Genomic DNA, 23,974 nt, shown 5'->3' with positions numbered 1-23,974 from the left:
CCTTCCTTGATATAAGCAGAGAAAAGTGGATTCCAGCAAAGCCAGGGTGAAGGCTCAGCAGGCTGGGCAGTGGAAGTTCTGGTTGGAGAAGTACATCGCAGCCAAGTTGTGGTGGCCTTCACTGCGAGGCTGGGTGTTTAGGTTTCAGTCTGTAGATAATGAGGAATGAATGGAGGGTGTCAGCTAGAGCCAGGTGTGGTGGGGAGGCCCTTTGGCTCTCAGCAGTACTTGGAAGAGGAAGAAGCTGGAAATTAGAGCAGCATTTTTGCTACTCTCAGGCCAAAAATAAACCACAACCTCTCCTCATCTCAAGTTGCTGAAACTTGGGCTGCCCCAAAGCCTTGACTCCTCCCTGCTCTCATTCCCAGCTGGCTCAGTTCCCCATCTGGCCCCTGGGTTTATAAGCACCTCAGTCTCTGCTGTCACCTTCAGTAAGGGAGGCTCCTACAAAGAGACTCTGACCAACCTCTACCCAGGAAGAAGCTGAGAACAAGATGATGGCCAGACCATACTGTGTGGTAGTGGCCCTACTGCTGCTAGCAGAGGTCTCCAGGCTTGGAGAAGGAGCTTCTAATCCTGGGTTTGTGGTCAGGATCACCAGAAAAGGCCTCGAATATGGTAAGTGGGTTTGGTCATTCCTCTGGTGCCCATTGTTGCCCATCAAAGTGGTGTAACCAGGATTTTTTAAATCTCAGGTGTGCCCTGCCTGGCTTAGAAACCTTGGCTATGTCACCCTCTGGACTTCAGTTTCCTCATCTTGAATTATCAAAGGTTAAGGGTAGGACTAGATCAGCATTTTTTCCTGGGTGGTCTGTGGAGCCCCCACATTAGAATTGCTGAGGCACAATTCTGGAGATTTACTCAAGATTGACTGATGTTGGGCCTAGAATCTGCATTGTTGACATGTGGTCCAAGCAATGGTGAAAACCCTAAGGTTTGACCACACTATGGGGAATGATTCCTCAAAAGTCCCATTGTATTCCATCATTGCTTCCATGATCTGGTTGAATGAATAAGTAACAATGATTGCCACTTACCAGACACTTTGAGTTCATGATCTAATTTAATTCTCAGGCTCAGGTTGGTATTATTATTATTATTATCATTTACATGTGGGGAAACTGATGTTTATGGAATTTAAGGGACTTTCTTGAAATTATATCAACAGTAAGTGGCAAATCTTGCATTAACCTGGCCACTCAACCGTTATGCTTGGTACCTCCCACTGAAAGAGCTAACCCCCTCTATGTGCCCCCAGCCCGCCAATATGGAATGGCTACCCTGAAGAAGGAACTGTCCACCATCAACGTGCCTGATTTATCAGGAAGATTTGAAGTCGGTTGGATGGGAAGTGTGAGTTATGAGTTTAAGAGGTGAGGTCTCCATTCTTTACCACAGGGGCAATGGAGGAGGAAAAATGGGGCCTAAGGTCAAGGGCAAGGGAGATAAACATGGAATCATCACTTGGACTAGAGGCAAAAGGACTATAGACAGCTCTTATGGGGCCTCTGGAAAATGCTATGTGTTTCCTGAATCATCAGGCTGGGAGGGAAACCCTTTGAAATCTTTCACTAGCCCTTAGGTCAGCCCTGGATTTTCCCTCTACCAGGAATCCCTAGCACTCTCCTGATTGCCCAGATTAGGAAACTACTTGAGACAAACCATCCATCCCTCCAGAGCCTGGTGGGGGTCTGCAAGCAAGGACTTAGAGTCTTTCTGGAACCTATTCACATTTTATTTGCATGCCATCTCTTGAGGGCAGCATCCACACATATCCCCAGTGAGGAATAAAGCAGGGGGCCTCCTGGTTCCTGGTGAACAAGTTCTGATTCCTCATCTCTCTCCCCCAAAGACTTAACTGACCTTATTCTCCCTCCAACTTTCACATATTCAGTATTAGAGTCCTCACTCCTCTCTCTCTCTCTTTCCCTCAATATGTTTTTATTGATCTCAGAGAGGAAGGGAGAGGGAAAGAGAGATAGAAACATCAATGATGAGAGAGAATCATTGATTGGCTGCCTCCTGCATGGGATGGGGGGGTGGGGTGGGCGAAGGGTGGAATGGGGACCAAGCCCGAAACCCTGGCATATGCCCTGATGGGGAATCGAACCGTGACCTCCTTGTTCATAGGTCGACGCTCAACCACTGAGCCATGCTGTCTGGGCTCCTTTCTCTTTTTTCATCCACTCTTTAGTTGCATGGATTTTTCTTCCCAGCCTCCTCAGTGTCCAGAGTCAGCCCTTGGGGATACTGATAGAAAAGGCTCCTCTTGGAATCCTTCCTGGAGACAATTTCCTGAATACAGTGGGCAAAGAAGAGCTATTTTAAATTTACGCGCACGCACACACACACACACACACACACACACACACACACACACACACTGTCCAGGCCATGCCATTTAGAGGTCAATGCCCCTTCCCGTATCCCTAAACCACCTCTTACATCTGGTTTCCACAGTAGGTTACTATGGTCTGTTAACACATCCAGACCTGCCACCAGCTATGAGCTTTTTGAGGGCAGGGACTGAGTTTTGAATCTCTGTGGCCTCTGTGCCTACAGCCAGGTCAGACAGAGCAGGATCTCAATGAATGTTCAATGAGGGAACTCCTAAGTATCGATCTGGCAACAGTCATAAACTCCAGTGGCCACAGGGGAGTGGGTAATGTAGATGAGTATTCCAGGCAGAGTGACTATATGCAGTGGGTGGGGATCAGTGGGAAAGAGGGAACTTCAATGGAGGGAATTTAATAAAAGAGCTGAAAAGCCAAATAGGGAATGATGAAGCAACCCAGAAATTAGCAACCACAAAAAGTTATTAACAGACCCAGAGCGGGCAAGACAAAGAGAAGGAAGGTATCAACAGAGCACAGCAGCTAGGGCTTCAAAGTAGGAGTTAAGAGCATGTCCAGCAGGAGCCAGTCCGAACTAGAAGTCAGTTGCAAAAGATCCTGGGAAATGTAGTTTTCAGAGGTCAGTCACATCCACTATAGGTCAGAGCAAGAGCAAGAGAATGAACCTGAGAGCAAATAGGCAAATTATAAGTGTGATGTTTGTCTGGAGGGCATCTGCCCCATTTAAAGGGGGCAGCTGTTATGCACTGTAGTTGATTGATGCTGTAAGGAAATAAGAACAATCCCTTTTAACTTTTTTTTTCTTTTCTTTAATTGATTTGAGAGAGAGGAAGGGTAAGGAAGAGAGAGGGAGGGGGAGGGAGAGAGAAAGACGGAAACAACAATGTGAGAGAGAAGCATCTATCTATTGCCTCCCACAGGCACCTCAACCAGGGATTGAATACACAACCCGGGTATGTGCCCTGACCAGGAATTGAAACCACAACCCTTCAGTGCACAGAACAATGCTCCAATCAACTGAGCCACACTGGCCAGGGCTTTTGACTTTTTCAAGAGAAAACAGAATTTTAGTTTAGTTTTGTTTTTCCTCATATGTTTACAAGGAAATGTCCTCATTTTAAAATGTTGGCAACTGATTCAAATTGTTAAGAACGTTATAGGAAAACATTCAGTGCAGCATATTGATCATATGTTTGGCCCACAGATCACCAGGGCGTGATCTCAGACCTAAATTGTGAGCCTTATTTGTATTTGAAGTGTGGGGAGCAGAGAGAGGAAGCTGCCTCCTGGAGACAGGGCACATAATGCAAAGCCAGCTCACAGGGTCCTCGCAGTGGTGAGGGTCAAGTGAGCACGACAGAAGTTAATGAGGAGGAGCAGCTAGTGGAGGTAGGTGTCACAGACAAGAGGAAGGTCTTGGGTCTCGAGGGAAATCTTCCTGGAGGAGGGAAAGCCCATGCAGACCTCGTAGGATGTGAGTGCAATGGTTTGGTTGTCCTATGTAGTTTAAGTCAATAAATCAGAAAGAGAGTGTGAGAGTCTGGAGAGGATTCTGGGGATTCATTCAGAGGACTGATGTGACCCTAGTTTTTCTGGATTTAATAGTCTGCCTTCCTTCCCTAGCCTGAGAATCCGTAGCTTCCAAATCCGAAACTCCGATCTGAGTCTACTTCCAGGGAGGGGTGTCAGAGCCTCCCTGTCCAATAACTACGTGTCTATCAGTGGGAACTGGAAGGTGAAAAAGGCTTTCATGTAAGTAGTACTTGGGTTAGGGTATCTCTCAGCTCTGGGCAAGGGCATGTCCTACTCTGGACTTCCATTTCTGGATTCTTAAACGTCCAATCTATAAAGGGCCCAGATCTGATTATTTCTAAGCTTCAGTTTCATTGTCTGTAAAATAGGGTTAATTATAACCCAACCCAGATGCATTTGTGGATTAAATAAAATAGCAGATGTAAGGTATTTGCAGTGTGCCTGGCGCATGGCAAATACTCAGTAAACACTGGCTGTCTTAGTCAGTGGTAAGAAGAGGCTGTCAAAATAATATAAATGGAGCCACTTGAAAATAGAGCCGGAGCTGCCATGTCAGAAAAACTGCCTTGCATGTCTTATGTCTCAAACCTTTGGAATGTTAAAATCAGGCAAAATAACCTTTGCACCAAGTCTAAAACAATCCTGTGCCCCAAAGAACTGTTTGCAAAGATAACAAGACAGTAGATACATGACTACTGGACTGATGACTCCTGGAGTTAAAATTAAAAACAGCATTTAGAATGACTATCACGACGTTACAGCTTCATTAATAGAAATGCCTTCCTTCCATTGACATGGTTGTTGCCCTTCCCTTTCTCACAAATACCCATTGCCTTTGTCTCCTGATTGAAACATTACTTGGGTTTCTGCCTTATCAATGCTTCCTGAGTAGCTATTGTTATTGACCTCAAATAAATGTTTGTTGCCTCTCACCTTGAAAGGCCTTTCGATTTTTAGGTCACCAGGGCTCAGGTAGGATGCGCAGCTGGTTAATGGGGAGCTAAGAGATACGCCTGGATCTGAGTTCTTCTGGCTCCTGTTCTGGAGGCCACTGATTATTCACCATTTGGTTCTTATTTCTCCCAACCAGCACCCTACAGGGTACTTTTGATCTGAGTGTGGATGGTGTTTCCATCTCGGTTTATCTGAACTTGGGTGAGGACGGGTCTGGACGACCCACTGCCTCTGTGGCCCACTGCAGCAACTCCGTTGGCCACGTCAGCATTCACATTTCTGGAAACCTAAGGTAAGTCACCCCATACACTTGCTGGAAATTGTCAGAACTGCCTCAGCATCCAGCTTGCCCACAGGATGTCCCACAGAAGAGCAAGATTTAAGATTCATCAAAATCAGAGGTCAGCCCTGGCTAGTGTGCTCAGTGGTTAGAGCACCAGCCCATGGACTGAAGGGTTGTGGGTTTGATTCCCAATCCCTGTCAGGGCACACGTGAGAGGCAACCAGTCGATGTGTTTCACTCACATCAATGTTTCTCTCTCTCTCTCCCTTCCAATCTCTCTTTCTAAAGATCAATGGGAAAAAATATCCTCCAGTGAAGATTAAAAAAACAAAAGATCAGAGGTCAGTGAACTAAAGTCTGTGGGCCCAATCCAGCAGGCCACCTGTTTTTGTAGATGAAGTTTCATTGGATCACAACCATGCTCATTTGTTTGCATTTGTCTCTGGGTGCTTTAGCACTATGTTAGCAGAGTTGAGTAGTTGCAACAGAGACCATGCAGCATGCAAATGCCAAAAATATTTACTATCTGGCCCTTTAAGAAAGTTTGCTCACCTCTTGCAAGACTGCCTTTAGGGGAAACCCAGCATCTCAAAGCTATGTGCCTGGAGCAGATGCTCAGTGGATACCGAATGGATGATGGTGACTGCCTCCCCACTCTGTTCTGGTTGCACTGCATCACTCAGATCCTGGCAGGAAACAGAGGGCAACTCAAAAGGCTTAACTGCCAAGAATCTAATGAAGAGAATATTCACTGGAAACTAGCACCAGCAGGGAGCTACTACCACCCCTAGGGTTGAAGGTAAGAGGAAGGGAAGGGTGTTTCCAGAGCCTGGAAAGAGCTGGAACCTTGGAAAAGAGCTCTGAGACAGGAATATAGTGGGACAGCAGGCGGAGGGACCTGGGTGTAAATATCCCAACTCCTCTCTCTTTCCTACCTGTTTATCCCTTTGGCCAAAACAACTAGAAGCCAGAGAGCCAGAAGGCTTGAGAGATGAATCTGTACGTGTCAACCCCAGGATGTTACCTGCAGAACCCCAGGAAGCTCTTGTGTCTAATGCTACCACATCAACTTATAATACACACATTTCTAATACATACCACTAATCATCCAATCAGCAAGCATCGAACGGTCAAGAAAACTTTATGGGAGAAAAATTTTTGCTGGAAGTAATTCCACTAACGCAGTTCACTTATTTCCCTCAACCTCTCACCCTCACCCCCAGGTGAGAACACAGTGTGAGAGGCTCTGTTCGGGGCCGTGATTCTCACAGAGCGGTGTCTGTGATTGGGAGGGGACCTCGGTGGGCAGCTTTACCTGAAGTGGGTTAGACTCACAGCCTGAGCACCATGAGGTTATTCAGCAATGTCCCTCCACACCTCCCTTAGCAGGTAGAAGGGGCTCAGTGCACGTTTGCCAAATGAAGAAATGAGTGAATGATTAATTGCTAAGTGGCCAGATAAGTTGTATGGTGGATTTTGCAGGGTACAAAGACTAGGTCTTACTCTCCTTATTATAACTTAAAAATGTAAATGCTTCTGAGTTCATTTGCATAGTTCAAAATTCAAAAAGTGCAAAGGGTACAGAGTGAAACAACCAACTCTCTTTGCCAGGGCAACCAATATTAAGTGTCTAATGTCTCGTTCCTGAGTGTCTATGTCTGAACACTTATATATTTTACTACTTTATGTTAACACAATTGGTAGCATGCTATAGTACAGAGAGTGGTATATCCCTAGCTCGCCTTACTTCACTATGTCTTTGTAAGCTCTTCCACACCTGAACATAAGAGCTTCCTTTTCAAAGTACTCCATTGTATGAAGACACTAAAATAATAGTAATAATTAGTCCTCTATTGATTGACTTCTATTTTTAGTGTAAGGGGTTTTCTTCCAGTCTTTCGCTACTACAAACAATGCTACAAAGGATAACCTTGTGCATAATATTATTTGGCATCTGGACAAATAAGTTATAGAATAAATATTTAAATGGTATGTGCATTTTGTCATTTTAACATATACTAACAAATTGCCCTTGCCGTGGTTTGCTAGTTGGTGTCTGTTTCCCCCCATTACTGTCAATACAGCATATTATCAAAGATTTAGCTTTCTGCCAGTCTGAAAGGTGAGAGTATGTCAGTATCCAAGGGTCACCCACCCTTGGATTAAATTCACCTGGCTGCGATCTTCTTGGGATAACATGGGGAAGTTTAAATCTATGGGTAGCCCTCTTCTTGGAAATCTCAGTTCATTGTAAAGTGGATCCTGACCCTCTTTCCTCTTTTCTTCAGCTGGCTCCTGAACCTCTTCCATAAAAGAATTGAAAACAAGTTAAAAGATATCTTGAAACAAGAGGTAAAGAAAGGATAAGTATATTTTCCATTAAAAATCATTGACAGGTGCATATTTGATATTTGGAAACAGTCTTGTCTTTTAAGTAGGTTACCATTTGAATTTTCTTAAAACAACCTTACTCATTTGTGGTGCAAAGGCAAACATCAAGGCTTTCCCCAGTGTGAATGATCACATATGCTAAATTGGCCTTTGAAACTGACAGTGTTTGATATCTAGTTGTAGATAATACTAGAGAGATATGGAGAAGTGGCTTTGGATCCCTGCCTCACACCATACACAAAAATCAATTCCCAATGGTCTAAGGATTTAAATGCCAAAACAAATCAAAAACTTTTTAGTAGATAAACCTAGGACAGGGGTGGGCAAACTTTTTGACTCGAGGTCCACAATGGGTTCTTAAACTGGACCGGAGGGCCGGAACAAAAGCATGGATGGAGTGTTTGTGTGAACTAATATAAATTCAAAGTAAACATCATTACATAAAAGGGTATGGTCTTTTTTTTTTTTTTTAGTTTTATTCATTTCAAACAGGCCGGATCCAGCCCGCGGGCCGTAGTTTGCCCACGGCTGACCTAGGATATCTTTCTCACCTTGAGGATAGGAAAATGTTTTTTAAATAAGACTACCCCCTCAAAAAAAGGCATCATATTGAGAACCGCACTGGAGTTGGCCCTCAGTATCTCTCACCTCTGGAAAAGGCCTTGGCCTTGGAGGCAAAGAGGTACCTCTTACATTTACCCTTTGTGTATATTTGAACAAATCGACACACATCCTGGAGCATCAGAGATGGAGTAGGAATAGCTGGAATTTGGAAATCACAAGACTAAAGCCTTCTGGGATCTCCCAAGCTGTAATTCTTGGCTTACAGAGGAGTAAATTGGCCTACTGAGGAATACAATTCTGGAGCAGACCCTCCCTCTGGCTTTACTTTGGAGCCCTCTGGTGGCCATAGTTAGTACTGCCCACAGACCAGGCACCATGCTCCTTGACAGATTCGCTGATGACAGAAACCCCAATAGGTAAAGGAGGCAAAGAGGTTGGGAGATGGGGCTGCGGAACCTCTAATTCAAGAGCTGCCTCTTGTACCTAGAAGCTCTTCTGCTTTGTCCCTCTACTGTCTAATATCAGCCTTTATGTACTACATTGCTTGCCACTCAGCTGCCAGAAAACCATTGACAGTGGTAGACCCTAGGGCAGTGCTGACTTGACCACCATCCGCTGTAACTGGGTTCTAGGAACTTAAATTGGACCCATCTGTCTGAGAGGCCAGCCCAAGTGGGACAATAACCAGGTGTTGATGGGGGTAGTGGTCTCTTCTCCCTTTTCAACATATTCTCTCCCTCCCCTCACATACCTACCTACAAGGTGGGGATATAACACACAGTTCCTAGAATGGAGGAGGTGAGAGGAGGGGGAAGGAAGGACTTGCCTGACTTTCTCACCCACTTTCTCGGCAGATCTGCGAAATCATCAGGACGTCGACATCCTCACACCTGGAGCCCTATCTCCGGACTCTGCCAGGTTAGGAGCCCCCTCACTTCTCGGGTGCCATCAAATGTCATGGCACCCAGTAGCCCTGGAACCATCCCCCCCCCCCACAAGAGCCCTGGGAGAATTTTCCCCATTAGGTATCTCTCCATCTTACAGAGTTAGATATGGGATGACCACCTCTTGGGGGGGGGGGGTCTGTTCTCTGAGGTGGGGGAGTAAGGTGATTAAGGGTGGTGACTCACAAACCTGCTGGGAGCACAAGGTGGGCAGAAAATTAGGAATATGTGGGAGAATCATGTGTTTGCTTTTACAAACAGGGCTGCTCTGGCCTCCCTGTGCAGGGCTGGAAACCCTCCTAGCCCTGACCCTCTGGCTGACACAGGTACCTTTTACAATCACACATCAGGTCAGGTCTCCCCCTCTTCTTGAAATCTATCAAAGACTCCGACTCTCAGAAAAATGGGCCAGCTGTGGGGGACAAGGCCACCGCAGCACTGTCTTCAGCTTTACCTTGCTCCCCTCCCTGACTCAGCCAGCCACTCTGGTCCCTAGTCATCCCTCTAATATACAGTTCTCCATAACATTGCAGGATCTCTGCACATACCATTCCCTCTGCCAGTGCCTTTCTCCACATTTACCCGCCTTCACCAGGCAACACCTGCTGTTCCTTCAGATCTCAGCCAAAGCAACGCCTCCTCTGGGAAGTCTTCCCTGACTCCCTGTGCGAGTCACTTTACCCCCTATTATATGGCTGGCACCATCCTATGGACTTCTATTTAACATCTAACATACTAGCAATTGAACATTTATTTCCTTGCGTATTTGATTATTTCCTCCTCTGGACTTACGCTCAGTAAACACTGAATTAATGAATGAATCAACAAATGAATGAATGAATGAAGTACTCTCTGTGACAGAAGATACATGGATATGCCCCAGCCCATTTCCTTTCTCCAAAGGCTACAGTCCCTATGAAAGGAGTTCCCAGTATAGAATTTGCACAATTGTGTTTAGCCACTGTTCACAATGCTGCCTCTTTCCCATTCCATAGTCACCTTGATGATTGACCAGGTTGCTGGCATTGACTACAGTTTAGTAGGAGCTCCCCAGGTGACCTCCCAAGGCCTGGACACGCCCTTCAAGGTAAGGGGTTGTGGGTAAAGGGTCTTGGAGCTGAGAACGGGCAGGAAATCAGCTCCACCTCTCAGAGTCAGCTCCTACCCTCCCTCTCCAGTCCACCTGCCTGTCAGTCCACATCCTTGACCAGGGCCCACAGTGGGCAGATGTGATCCTCAGCACTGCAGAGCAAAACCTAAAACAAGGTTTCTGAGCCAACGTGGTAAATCTCTCTGGAGTTCAGAGAGAGCTAAACTCGAATCCTAGCTCTATCCCTTATGTGGTGGGGAACCTTGTAAGAATTAACCTCTCCATTACATTGGAATAGTAATAGTCTTCCCCATAAAGTTGCCATAGGAATTAAGTGAGATGTGTATGAAGTGCTTACTTAGCAAGTGCCTGGCACATAGCACATGTATAGGGTAGCATTGTTATCACTATCTGCCCATGCCTGAAGAATGGCTCTCTAAAATGTCCATGTCCTGGAACAGAGTGTGGAATCTCGGAGGGAAGGCAGGGGAGGGTGTGTGGGTGGGAAATGATCAACCAAAGACCTTGTATGCATATATGCATAACCCATGGACACAGATAATAGGATGGTGAAGGCCTGGGGCGTGGGGCGGGGGCAGGCTGGAGGGGATCAATGGGCATGTCCTATACCTTGAAATCTGTAAATGTTACCTTACAGCCTTAGCCAGTTTGCTCAGGGGATAGAGCATCGGCCTGTGGACTGAAGGGTCCTGGGTTTGATTCTGGTCAAGGGCATGTACCTCAGTTGCAGGCACCTCCCTGGCCTGGGCCCTGGTCAGGGCTCATGCAAGAGGCAACCAATTGATATGTTTCTCTCACATTGATGTTTCTCTCTGTCTTTCTCTCTCTCTTCCACTCTCTCTAAAATCAATGGAAAAATATCCTCGGGTGAGCATTAAAAAAAAAAACAACTTTCCCTTACCTGGCAGAAGGGATTTTGTAGGTGTGATTAAATTAGGGGTGTTGATGACAGGATTATCCTGGCCTGTTGTAATCACGGAAATCCTTATAAAAGGGAGGTAGTAGATAAGAGACAGAAGGCAATGTGACAATGGAAGCACGAACTGGAGTGAAGCAAGAGGGGATGCAACGGAGGGACTTCTGGAAGGTAGAAAAAAGAAGGCATGCAGGTGGCCACTGGAAGGTAGAAAAGACAAGGAAGCAGATTCACCCTTGAAGCCTCTAGAACAGCCGTGGGCAAACTACGGCCCGCGGGCCGGATCCGGCCCATTTGAAATGAATAAAACTAAAAAAAAAAAAAGACCATACCCTTTTATGTAATGATGTTTACTTTGAATTTATATTAGTTCACACAAACACTCCATCCATGCTTTTGTTCCGGCCCTCCGGTCCAGTTTAAGAACCCATTGTGGCCCTCGAGTCAAAAAGTTTGCCCACGCCTGCTCTAGAAGCAGTCCAGCCATAATAACATTTTGAGCTTAGGCTTCCGACCTCCAGAAATGTAAGGGAATAAATCTGTGCTGATTTAAGCCACTAAAATTAAGGAAGTTATTACGGCAGCCGCAGGAAACCAGGACACCCCCTCTTCATACCGGTCTCTTCCACAACTCCCCCGTGGGTTGAGCCAGGCCCTGGAGTGCCACGCCCTCCAACCTTATTTCTTTAACTAACACGTATGTGCTTCTTACTATGTCCCAGATGCTGTTCAATATTAACTTCTTTAAATTTCATATTACCTCCACGAAGTAAAAACTTTTAGCATCATCCCCATTTCACAGGTGAGGAAGTTGAGGCACAGGCAGTTAGCGACTTGCCTGAGGTTGCAGAGTCAGCAAGTGGCAGACCAGGGCTCCAACCCATACTGTTAAGCTCCAGAGTCCATGCTTTTCACCACTGGCTGGGCCTCCTGTCCTATGTCCTGAGCCTGAGTGAACACAGGATGTATCTCCCCACCAAAAGAGGGATTTCAGGCAGCTGTCAGGACCTAGATGTTGTGGCGCCAGAGGGAATATTTCAGGACCCCTGACCACACATTCTGGAGAGAAACTGCGCCCTCCCCCCCCCCCCCCCCCCCCCCGCTACCTCCCTTCCCAACCCTAGCCACCTCCCAGGAATAGGAGGCCTCCCCCAGGCACAGGAGGCCTTCCCCAGGCAGGCTTTGGATGTCTCTGCCTGACATCCTCTCTGGAAGGAACCTTGGGTGACTGATATGTCCTTCTGTCTCCAGGGTGAATTCTTTGGCCGAAGCCAGCACTCCCCAGTCCCCTTTGATGCTCCTCCCATCAGGCTACCCCAGCAGCATGACCGCATGGCCTACTTTGCAGTGTCCCAATATGTCTTCAACACGGCCAGCCGGGTTTACCACCAGGCTGGGCACATGAACTTCACCATCCGAAATGAGGACGTGAGTAGGGGATGGAGGAGGATGGGGGTCCAGGAGAGAGCATCAATGCTTCTCTCACATTGACACCCACTCTGGGTGTCCTGGGAAGCTAGGGGAAGAATGTGGAACTTGGAGCCTGCCCAACATGAGTGCCAAGCCAGGCTGTGCCTCAGTTTCCCTGCGTGTGCACATGGACCCCCAGGGGTTCTATGAGAGCTTGTAAAGAGCTTGTGTCTGTCACACAATACACAGTAGCTATGATTAGCAGGAATTTACAAAAATCAGACAGACTCTGGCGTGTCAGAACAGGTTCTCTGAGCAGCAGATGCCAAGACAGCATTAGACTTATAAGAGTTTTATTAGGGAAACACCTGTGAAGGGTAAAAGAGAGGAGGAGGAGGAAGTGGGAGAGCCCCCAGACTATGATGCGATGTGGTACCATGTGCTTTTTCAGACCTGACCACAGGCGATTACACTGGGGCAGGGCCAGTGCTTGTCAGTCTCAGCTCAAGCCCTGCCCGACTCCCGCTAGAGGCTGGCATATCAGCATTCCTGGTCTAGACACCTCCGTTCAGAGGTCTCCTTATGGGTGGGGGAGGAGGGGAACCTCAGCCAAGACAGTTCATGTGCCTCCGATGAGACTCTTCCTGGAGGACTCGAAGACAGTTTTCTTCAGCCTCAGTACTCAATGCTCTTCTGCTTGGGGCCCTTCCCTTTCTCCTCCACCTCTTCCCCCTCAGTCCACAGAACATCAGGGGCCTTTTGTTCAGGGCTCCCTTGGCAGTAAGATGACCCCCCAGCCCATCTGCATTGGCACATCTGACCCTCGAAGATGCCATGCCACAGGGGAAAATGGACAATGGGGGTCGGGGAGCACCTTTTCCTGTTGGTCTCTTGCTTATACTACCACTTCGAATCCTGGCAGTGATCTGACAAAATTCTCCAGCTCTACCACCCCAGCCATGCTCCGCAGGGGCTGGAGCCGCCTGGGAGAGCGCGCCTCAGGTGTGAATGGTGTGGGGCCTGAATGTGAGGCAGTGGCAGCCAGCTGCCCTCCTCTCTGCTGACCCCCCTGAAGGGAGTTCTGAGCAGCACAGCTCCAGAGCCTATGCAGTGATAAGTGCTATAGGAGCTGCCCAGGTAGAGAGTGGGGATCTTGAGGGAGGAGAGATGATGGAAGGTTGGCTAAGAACAGGTGTAGGCAGGGTTCCCCAAGCTGAAAGATCAGCAAGTCATGAGGTGGGTAGAGAATGACACCACAAGAGATGGTGAGAAACAGATTTTGGGGGAAGCTGTATCTGGAAGCTCACTAAATCCAGATTGTGGTGGTGATCAGTCCTCATTGGTCTTTTAGGGGATCATCCTGAAAAATAATAAATAACAGTAACAGGCATTTATTAAGTACATTTAATATGTTCCAGGCACTGCACTTGGTGCTTTCTCCACATACTATCTCATTTAATCCTTGCACAGTCTGTACAGCAAGTGCCATTATTATCATCCCTATTTTACAGATACAGAACCTAACCGAGTTTCTCAGAGACCACTCAGCTAAAGAATGGTGGAACCCAAGCTGTCTGGCCTCTGAGACCAGGCCTTTCATCGCCACGATGTCCTGCTTCTTAAGCAACTCCCTGCTTCTTCTGTTGCAGAGTCCCCTGGACTTTCCAACTCACTTGCACACCAAATCACTGGGGGCTGTGATTCCTCAGGTAAGATCTCTGCCTACTCATCATAGAGGACAAGGCAAGCCTCTTGACCTAGGCCAGTGGTCGGCAAACTGTGGCTCGTGAGCCACATGCGGCTCTTTGGCCCCTTGAGTGTGGCTCTTCCACAAAATACCATGTGCGGGCGCGCACGTACAGTGCGATCGAAACTTTGTGGCTCTTGATCAGCTGCCTCCTGCATGCCCCACACTGGGGATCGAGTTCGTGACCTGGGCATGTGCCCTGACCAGGCATTGAACCGTGATCTCCTAATTCATAAGTTGACATTCAACCACTGAGCCACACCAGCTAGGCAACCATCTGTTCTTACTGGAACATGCCCATTGGGGTGTCTCACCCATCTCACACACTTAACCCGAGTGCCCTTTCCAACCACACAGCCATCTATTGAAAAGGAGTTCTGGAAAATACAAGTTTCTCCATCCTGAGATATTTCCACTGCTGATTTCAGGCCCTTAGAGACTGAGCCAGAGTCCCTCCATTTGTGTTCTGCCCTCCCCTGAGTCTCTGCCCTCTTTCTCCAGCTGGCCAGGTTGTACCCCAATACAGAGCTAGAACTTGAGATGTCACCTGAATCAGCTCCATTCTTGATGTTCACCCCTGGAAATGTTACCTGCATGCCAGTGATGAACATCCAGGCATTCGCTCTCCTGCCCAACTCTTCTAACCGCAAGCCACTCTTCCAACTCAGGGCGGTAAGTCTATTCCGGCTGGGGCAGCAAAGGGTTATGTCTGCCATGGGTGTAAGCCCCTCCCTCAGCGGAAAGACTAGGAGGCTGCACAGCTGATAGATGCTGGAGGCTATTTACTTCCACTGGAGGTATAAGTGGGCCTTGCAATTCTGATCTGAACGCCAGGCTTCCCCAGGGCCTCTATACCTCTATATATAACAGCCTAAGCCAGTGGCTGGCAAACTCATTAGTCAACAGAGCCAAATATCAACAGTACAACGATTGAAATTTCTTTTGAGAGCCAAATTTTTTAAACTTAAACTATATAGGTAGGTACATTGTTATTAACTTAATTAGGGTACTCCTAAGGCTTAGGAAGAGCCACACTCAAGGGGCCAAAGAGTTGCATGTGGCTTGAGAGCCGCAGTTTGCCGACCACGGGCCTAAGCGACTATTAAGGTGAAATGACCAGAAGGACCGGTTGCTATGATGCGCACTAATCACCAGGGGGCAGACGCTCAACGCAGGAGCTGCCCCCTGGTGGTCAGTGCGCTCCCACAGTGGGAGCGCTACTCAGCCAGAAGCTGGGCTCTCAGCTGGCGAGCACAGCGGCAGTGGTGGGAGCCTCCCCCCGCCTCCTCGGCAGTGCTAAGGAGCAGTGAGCTGAGCAGTAAGGAGTGAGCAGGCGGGCAGTAAGGAGCGAGGGATCCTGGATTGTGAGAGGGCCTCTAGCCGGCAGTTGGACATCCCCCGAGGGGTTCCGGACTGCGAGAGGACTGCAAATTTCGTGCACTGGGCCTCTAGTAGTTAATATCAGAGTTTCAAGAAACCTTAAAAGTCATTCACTCCAGCTGAGTTGAAAATTTTAGCTTTCTCACTGCTATGTTTGTTATAAAAAATCGTTTAAAGCATAACCCTATTTAAATTGTTATAAATGAAAGTCATCAAATTATATTTTTAAAGAAGATATAAAATTTAAAGAACTCTTAAAATAGCAATACTCTTGCTGTTGATTTATAGATTCAACATAACATCTATCAAAATCCCAGCTGGCTTTTTTGCCAGATAACAAGCTGATTCCAAAATTCATATGTAAATTCAAGGGACCCAAAATAGCCAAAACCATCTTGAAAAAGAAAAATAAAGTTGCATAACTCATACTTTCCTATTTCAAAATGTACTATAAAGCTATATTAAGCAAGATAGTATGGTACTGTGCAAAGACAGATATATAGATCAATGGAATAGAATTAAGAATCCAGAATTAATTCCCCATATTTATAGTCAATTGATTTTCAACAAGGGAACCAACACAATTAAATGTGGAAGAACAGACTTGCAGGAAATGGTGCTGGGGCAACTGTACATCCACATGCAAAAGAATGAAGCCAGACCACCATACACAAAAATTAACTCCAAAAGGATCATAGACCTAATGTGAGATCTGAAACTATAAAACTCTCAGAAAAAAATATAGCAATAAATTTTCATGACCTTGGGTTAGGCAGAGCCTTCTCAGATCAACTCAAAAGCATAAGCAGCAAAATAAAAAATAGGTACATTGGAGTTCATCAGACTTAGAAGCTTGTACTTTAAAGGATAATGTTATGCCCAGATTTCAAGATCCCCCAAAGATCCACCAAGGAGCCGAGTCCGATGCAAAAGCATAGAGCCTTTATTCAAGCTGAGCTCGGTCCCTCTGCCTCCACCGACGCAGTGGCAGGATGCGAGAGAGCCCCGAGTCTCAAAAGAACAAAGATTTTATAGGGCTTGGGGTGGGGGGGGGGGGTGAGGGCTCACTCAGACCACTGATTTGGCCGATTCCGGTTGGTTGAGTGAGGGCTGGGGGCTAGTGATGCAAGGGCAGGGTGTTGCTAGGGTCTGGTTACACAAAGACAGGGGGGTGGTCAGCATACTTTTGGCCTTGGGTTTGTTCCCCTTGCATTCCTATTGGCTGAGATAAGGGCAGGCTGAGTAACTGATACATTCTGTGGCTTTTTCTTGGAAGAGGGGTCAGGGACACAGCTATCAGTCCCATTCTGTCCTTTCAATACCACCATTCTAGGAAGTGAAAAGACAGCCCACAGAATCAGAGAAAACATTTGCAAATCATATATCTGACAAGAGCTCAGTATCTGACAAGGGCTCAGAGATTCTCTGAACTTCCTTGATAGTCTGCTCCAAAGTCATTCTTATAGGGGCAGTCTCCCAATTCGAATACTCTGAGTCTAGTTTGGGCTTATTACCCCTTCTTCTTCTTTTTTGTTTCGTGTGTGTGTGTGTGTGTGTGTGTGTGTGTGTGTGTTAATCCTCATCTGAGGATATTTTTCCCCCATAGCTTTTCAGAGAGAGTTAGGGAGAGAGAGATACACACACATTGACTGGTTGCTTCCCACACATGCACTGACCAGGGGCAGTGAGTAAACCCGCCATCTAGGTACATGCTCTTTACCATGATTCAAACCCAAGACCCTTGGGTTCAAGGGGCAACGTTCTAACCATGGAGCCACACCAGACAGTGCTTATTCGCCCCCTTTTTATGCTTCCATTAAGATGGAAACCTCAGCCCTAGATGGTTTGGCTCAGTAGATAGAGCATCAGCCTGCAGACTGAAGGATCCCAGGTTTGATTCCAGCCAAGGGCACGTACCTTGGTTGCAGGCTCAACCCCCAGCTGTATACAGGGAAACAATCAATTGATGTGTTTTTCTCATGTTGATGTTTCTCCCCTCCTTTACACTCTCTACAAAAAAAATCAATGGACACATGTCCTCGGGTGAGGATTAACACAAAAGCACACACAAATGGATTTCTCTTTCTATCTCCCCATCCCCCCTCAAATAAATAAATAAATAAAATAATAATAATAATTTTTTCCCGGGGTCTTATCCGCATCTGCTAGGGTTCAGGAATCTGGAGAAAGGGCTGTGATGCAAATTAATAAAGAGACTAGACATGAAATATAAATTTGGGAGGCATTTGGGGGGAACCAAGGGAGGCTTAGCTTTAGTAACTAAGTTCCCTGAATCTCAGGACCCAGGGCTTTTTATTCACACATTTTGCCCTATAGCAAAGCAGATGTACATATCAAAGGTAAGGTTTGGTAAACAGTAAAAGATTATCAGGTTGGGGGAACTGCCTTCGGCTGCCTGGTAGCAGGCAATAATATATGCAAATCTTCAGCCCTGCTGAAGTCCCAAGGCTCATCAGCCTTTTGATGAACTTCTTGCATTTTATTATGTCCTGCCAGAATTTGCTTCCAGCAATTTTCTAAAATGATGGAAACCTCAGAAATCTTAGCTCACCTTTCTTAAAGTTAGCTATGGAGCCACCAACATCCTGCATCCTCAGTCCATAATCCTTGAGTAGCTGCCTTTTCCTCCTAAGTCCCACATCTGGCCGTGGTTTCTATTTCCGGAGATTTGTCTCCTGGACTGGGAGCCAACACGATGCCTACTTAGCCTGAGAATCTGGGTGATGTCCTTTTGCTTTCTAGAGAACTGACATCTCCGCCACCATCAGTGTGAGCTCCAGCAGGGTCCTTGGCTCAGTGACCCCAGGAAGGTAAGAGGCCACGGTTGTGGGGAGCAGAGCATGTGGAATGGGTGGTCAGAGCATCTAGTCTGGTTCACTGATAGGGCTGGAACTGGCCCTTGGAAACAGGAGTCTCCACTGGGGCTGTCGCATTCTCTAATCTGGCCCCTCCGAAAAATGCACATTGACAATGCCTCAGGGGAAAAGCCAGAAGCCAAGAAAAGCTGTCAGGTACCAGAGATCACCTTCAGGTTCCCCATCACTATGGGCTCCTCACTTCCCCTCATAGGCACCAGTGAAGGAGCTGAAACTTCTGCAAAGAGAGTACTTAGGAACAATAGTCCAGTTGGAGAGGGTGGGGCTTGGAGCTGTATTTGCAAGGACTTTACATATAAGATTGAGAAACACTGTCAATATTACACATCAGAAAGTGCAGATTTTGGATGGAGGATTAAAGGTGCCCCAAGCCACTGCTTACTGCTCCATTGTCCAGGTACCCAATCAATAGGCAAGTATTTATTTAATCAGAGTTCGGGCTTTGGATAGCAGAGACTATACCGCCCCCCGTGGTTGGCACTTGCCCTAGTGGTATCTGTCCAGAGCTCTCACCTGGGCCCCATGTCTTAGCTGCTCTGGCTGCTGCTCCCTGCTGAGGTACAGGTGCAATGGGTTCATCAGAAGAACAAATTCCTGGCCTCAGGTTTAGATGTCTGTCGGCTGACAGAATGCCCTAACCCCATTCAAATGAACATCTCCGTACGAGGTCTTTGAAAAGAAAAGCTAGTCCAGCCGGTGTGGCTCAGTTGGTAGAGCTCCCCATGCACAAGTAGGTTACAGGTTGGATTCCCCATCAGGGCACATGCCCGGGTTGAGGGCTTGATCCCCAGTAGGGGGCATGCAGGAGGCAGCTGATCAATGTTTCTCTCATCGATGTTTTTCTCTCTCTCTTCCTCTCTGAAATCAATAAAAACTTATTTTTTTAAAAGAGAAAGAAGTTAATAGTGAGCTTTGGAGGTCCCTGAATTTGAGTTTATGCATAGACCTGGCTTGGGGAGCGTCTGCAGTGTCAAGGAGGAGAGCCAAGAGCCTTAGACTGAGGAGACAGCAAAGTGAGCAGAGGATCTCACCCAATAGTTTACTCTGGAATTATTAAAATGGCTCTGCCCCATAAGCAGAAAGCAGAGATCTGTCCAGGGTAATTACTATTCCTGAACAAGGGAACCAGGTCAGCAGCCAAAGGGAGCAATGGGGAAATTGGTGTTTGGCTCTTACAGTGACAGCAATCCAGGTGCCGAGTCCCTCTGCCTTCCTTCACTCCAGTGGCTGCCAGCTGCCTGCCCATTACCATTTGTGGTGCCTCTCTTTTCCGTTTTTTTTTTTAAAATATATTTTTTAAATTGAACTCTAGAGAAAGGGGGAGAGAGAAACATCGATGTGAGAGCAAAATACCGATTGGCTGCCTCCTGTATGTGCTCCAATTGGGGAGTCAAGCCCACAAGAACCGAACTGGCAACCTCTCAGTGCACGGGACAATGCCCAACCAACTGAGCCACACCAGCCAGGGCCTCCTTTCCATTTCTATTGTCTATTCCCATATTATACAAATAACCCATGCTCATGGCAAGATAAAAAAAAGAGAATTAAAAAAGTCTAAACAAAAATCACCCATAATCTTGCCCCATTGAGACTATTACTCTTAATAGTTTCATGTTTCCTTCCAGTCTTTTTTTATACATAACTGGAAACATACAGTGCATTACTTCTTATCTTCCACTTTCTCCAGTTAATATGTATGTCATCATAGTTTCTTCCAAGTTATCGAAGGTGCTCAGATAACACTATTTTTTAATGCCACTTCTTAAATCACAGCGCATGCTGAAAGCCTTAAATTGCAGAGGAGCTGGTGGGGGCCCAGCCCCTGAAATGCCCTTGCCCATAGGGACTGCACAGCCCACGGCATAAGTGTGAAAGAGTATTAGCCACGGCCTGGAGTGACCATGCTTCTCTCTTCTCCACACAGTAAGCTGGGACTGGAACTGAAACACTCCAACATCGGTTTCTTCAATGTGAGTTGTTTTCTCTTCAGTGTTTCTTGACTGTCTTGCCCAAGCAGGGCATCGTGGGGTTCAAGAAGTGACAAAGTCCCAGAAGAAGACGCACCGCAGTCTTGCTGGAAATGAGACACCACATCTGAAAGTTAACTGGCCAAGAGAAGCATTGCCTGAGGGCTCAAGGGGCGACAGGACAGGGACATTGAGAGTATGAGCTTTGAAGGGAGGTAGATCTAGGCTCCTAGATCAGCTCTGCCACTTGCTAGCTGTGTGACCTTAGCAAATCACTCACCCTTTCTAAGCCTCAGTTTCCCTGTCTGTAAAATGGGAATAATAGCATCTACCTCAGATTTTTTGAGATAATATGGGGCATGTACCACATTATATAACAATTCCAGCAGGGTCTAGGGCAGCACTCTATAATCAAACACATTACTATTTCTGCCACCAAATTTTTAAAATATTCACACAAAGTAGATAGCCCTGTGACAGTTGTGGTCATTTTGCCTTAAAATGAGCTTGCATGCAGTTATGGAGAATGAAGTTCAGAGATTTGGAGTTTGGGGGGACTGTGAACAGGGAGCTGTTTATCTGTGGTGCTGACAGGACAGTCAACCTCTATTTTGTAAGTGGAATGTGTCCAGAGGTGGGGGCAGATGCTCTTTTCTTGGACTCATTTGATCCTTTTGCTCTGGCCCCTCCTGTTCCAGGTGCAGTTGCTGGAATCCATCTTCAATTACTACGCGTCCTACATTATATATCCCTCTCTCAACGGTAAGAATAGCTGCTACTGACTGCCACGTGTGAAGGCTGAATTCTACCTTTTCTGTAGCATTTATGGTTCATTCATTTAACAAATTGAGCCTGTCTTCTGTGCTGGCTGGGGTACTGTCCCTCACAGAGTTTGCACTTGGTTGGGAAGGCACAGGTGTAAGTTGATAAATGTCACAACAGGAGGAAGCACTGGGGGCTGCAGGAGCTAGGAGGAGGCACTGAACCTCCTAGAGGTCACCCCAGGAGGTGAGGGCTAAGTTGAGTCCAAAGCACAAGGAGTTAGACCCAAGAAGAGGGAGCATTCCAGGTGGCACGTGGAGAACACCTGGAGTTAACACCCGTGGGTGCTGAGCCAGGTTAGGGCTGTGGTCCTTGGGGATGAGTCCCTGGATAGAAACACTGCACGGCCCAGCCCTGGCCACTTTGGGTGACGATTGAGGAAAGGCTCTTGAAGGGACAGAAGCCCAGGAGGCTGTAGACTCCTAGAGGCTGCATTTCCCAAGTGTTTGCCTGTGTATACCACTCCCCTCCCCCCAAAAAAACCCACACAGCCCCGAATCCAATAGTCTCCATTTCAGGGGCCCACTCTCAATGGCCAGCTGCAAATGCAATGTCTGTGTCTCCACGCCTCCCAGTGTTTTCTGTCCTGCCCACTCTCTGCTGTTCATCTTCCAGCAAAGCTTGAGAAGGGCTTCCCACTCCCTCTGCCCAGGGACACCTACCTCAGCAGCTTGGAGCTCCAAATCCACAAGGTCAGTGAGAAGTGGGGCCTGGTGGGGAGCTCTAAGAACGCCTGGGAGGGCTGCTTTCGGGTTGATGGATATTAGGGGGAGTCCTTAACTCCCACTTACATCCTAGACCTAATTTTCATAGAAAAATGAATTTTGGAGTATAAATGGCAGGTTTTGATGATCTGAAATCTGGGCTTCATGTGCAAGGTCCTTAGCCATGTATGGCAGAATGTGCAAAGGCGTCAGATCAGATGCAATACTTTTGGGTTGAGGAGAGGCCACCTGAAGAAGCCCTGGATGTCCTTGGTGGAGTGAGGGTCCCCAGTGGGCACTGACCAGGCCTCCTACCCACAGCAGCAAGGGATGGTCCTGGAGAAAAACCGGCCATGCCTTCTAGTGGTAGGAACTTATCAGGGCAGGGGACAGGGACCATCATAGTACAACTTATGATATAAATCCAGAAGGACTAGTTTGCAATGTCTTCACTGTTCCTATGTTCTTTTTAAACTTTTTTAAAAAAAGTATCGATCCTATTTTTTACTCTAAGGTAATCCAGGACTACAGTCTCAGAAATTATGTGAGGGGAATAACTCAAGCGGCACCTGAGTATACATTATTCTCCTGGGAGAAAACATTTTGGAGGAGAGTGGTTATGGATGTCTTCCAGAAACCAGAGCTTAGGATATGCAAATAATTTCTTGGGGGCCAACAGCTGATAAGGACAGTTTTATTTTAAAATATATTTGTATTGATTTCAGAGATGGAGAGGGAGAAACATCAATGATGAGAGAAAATCATTTATCGGCTGCCTCCCCCACACTGGGGCTCAAGCCTGCAACCTGGGCATGTGCCCTTGACCGGAATCGAACCCAGGACCCTTCAGTTCACACGCTGATGCTCTATCCACTGAGCCAAACCAGCTAGGGCAAGGACAGTTTTATAAAGACCTTTTTTTTTAAAAAAAATATATTTTATTGATTTTTTTTTTAGAGAGGGAGAGGGATAGTTAGAAACATCGATCAGCTGCCTCCTGCACACCCCCTACTGGGGATGTGTCCGCAACCAAGGAACATGCCCTTGACCGGAATCGAACCTGGGACCCTTGAATCCGCAGGCCGACACTCTCTCCACTGAGCCAAACCAGTTAGGGCTAAAGACCTTTTATAAAAGCCTAAGGTCTTGATTTCTGCACTGACTGGATTTTTATTTGGTAACTTGCCTCTCCCTATGAAAGTTTCCCTTTCAGGAAGTTCCTAAGCAACTCAGATAATGGCCTTTCTTGTCTGCCCTTTTGCCTTCTCTCCAGAACTTCTTGTTCGTAGGGGCCAACATAGACTAGATTGAAGACTGAGGAGCACCTGTGGCTGGAGGGGACACACCACAGCTGGACTGGCCCTGCCTGCCCTGTGGAGCCCCAGTGGCTGTGACATTTCGCTTCCTCTCATGAGTGTCCCTGAGTAACACAGGCCCAGCCAGGGCATTGGATAGGTGTTAAAGGGCAAGGCAGAAAAGGAAGCTTGGGGGCAGAGTGGAACAAGTCAATCATGAAGAACGCCTGCCCCTGCAGTAGAGGCCACCAAGGTACCAAACTCAGGCAGGCTAGACAGCCTGAATTCTGCCCCAGCCCAGCCAATGTGGTTTCTACTTCAAATGCAGAAAGTGGACAATTAACTCAAGCCTTTCATCATGGCCTTTGGGACATACTCATGTACAGACCCCTCTATTGTAAAATGGGATTAAAAAATTCAGGCACGCACACCCTCACATTGTGGCAGTTTTTTATTTTAAACCAAAGATCTCCAAAAAGCCTGACCCTGAGGACACCAGGGTGTGTCCAACAGCAGCTGCTCCATTCACCCTGCTCCCACCTTTATTTTACACCCCAGATAAGTCAACCAACTCGTCCGTTTGCCTGGGACTTACCTGGTTTTAGCAATTCAAGTCCCTCGTCCTGGGAAACCCCTCAATCCCAGGCAAACTTGGACAGTTGGTCACACAGCAGGCAAATTTTTATGAGCCAAGCCCCAGAA

General features: G+C 47.0%; 1 protein-coding gene across 1 annotated transcript; it reads left to right on the top strand.

The window, feature by feature from the left end:
- Window positions 1-449: 449 nt before the first annotated feature.
- On the top strand, window positions 450-23,588 carry LOC118662994 (lipopolysaccharide-binding protein-like). The gene is made up of 15 exons (XM_036322203.1): window positions 450-618; window positions 1,259-1,373; window positions 3,978-4,106; window positions 4,978-5,133; window positions 7,413-7,476; window positions 8,934-8,997; window positions 10,019-10,110; window positions 12,302-12,478; window positions 14,110-14,169; window positions 14,709-14,879; window positions 18,351-18,418; window positions 20,409-20,454; window positions 21,150-21,213; window positions 21,889-21,965; window positions 23,251-23,588. The coding sequence occupies exons 1-15, from the start codon at window positions 495-497 to the stop codon at window positions 23,281-23,283; spliced, it is 1,440 nt and encodes a 479-aa protein (XP_036178096.1). The 5' UTR covers window positions 450-494; the 3' UTR covers window positions 23,284-23,588.
- Window positions 23,589-23,974: the final 386 nt, after the last annotated feature.

Source organism: Myotis myotis, unplaced genomic scaffold, assembly GCF_014108235.1.
Source record: "Myotis myotis isolate mMyoMyo1 unplaced genomic scaffold, mMyoMyo1.p scaffold_m19_p_9, whole genome shotgun sequence".
Lineage (NCBI taxonomy): Eukaryota > Metazoa > Chordata > Mammalia > Chiroptera > Vespertilionidae > Myotis > Myotis myotis.
Note: the sequence above shows the minus strand (reverse complement) of the source record. Positions and strands in the feature narration are given on the sequence as shown.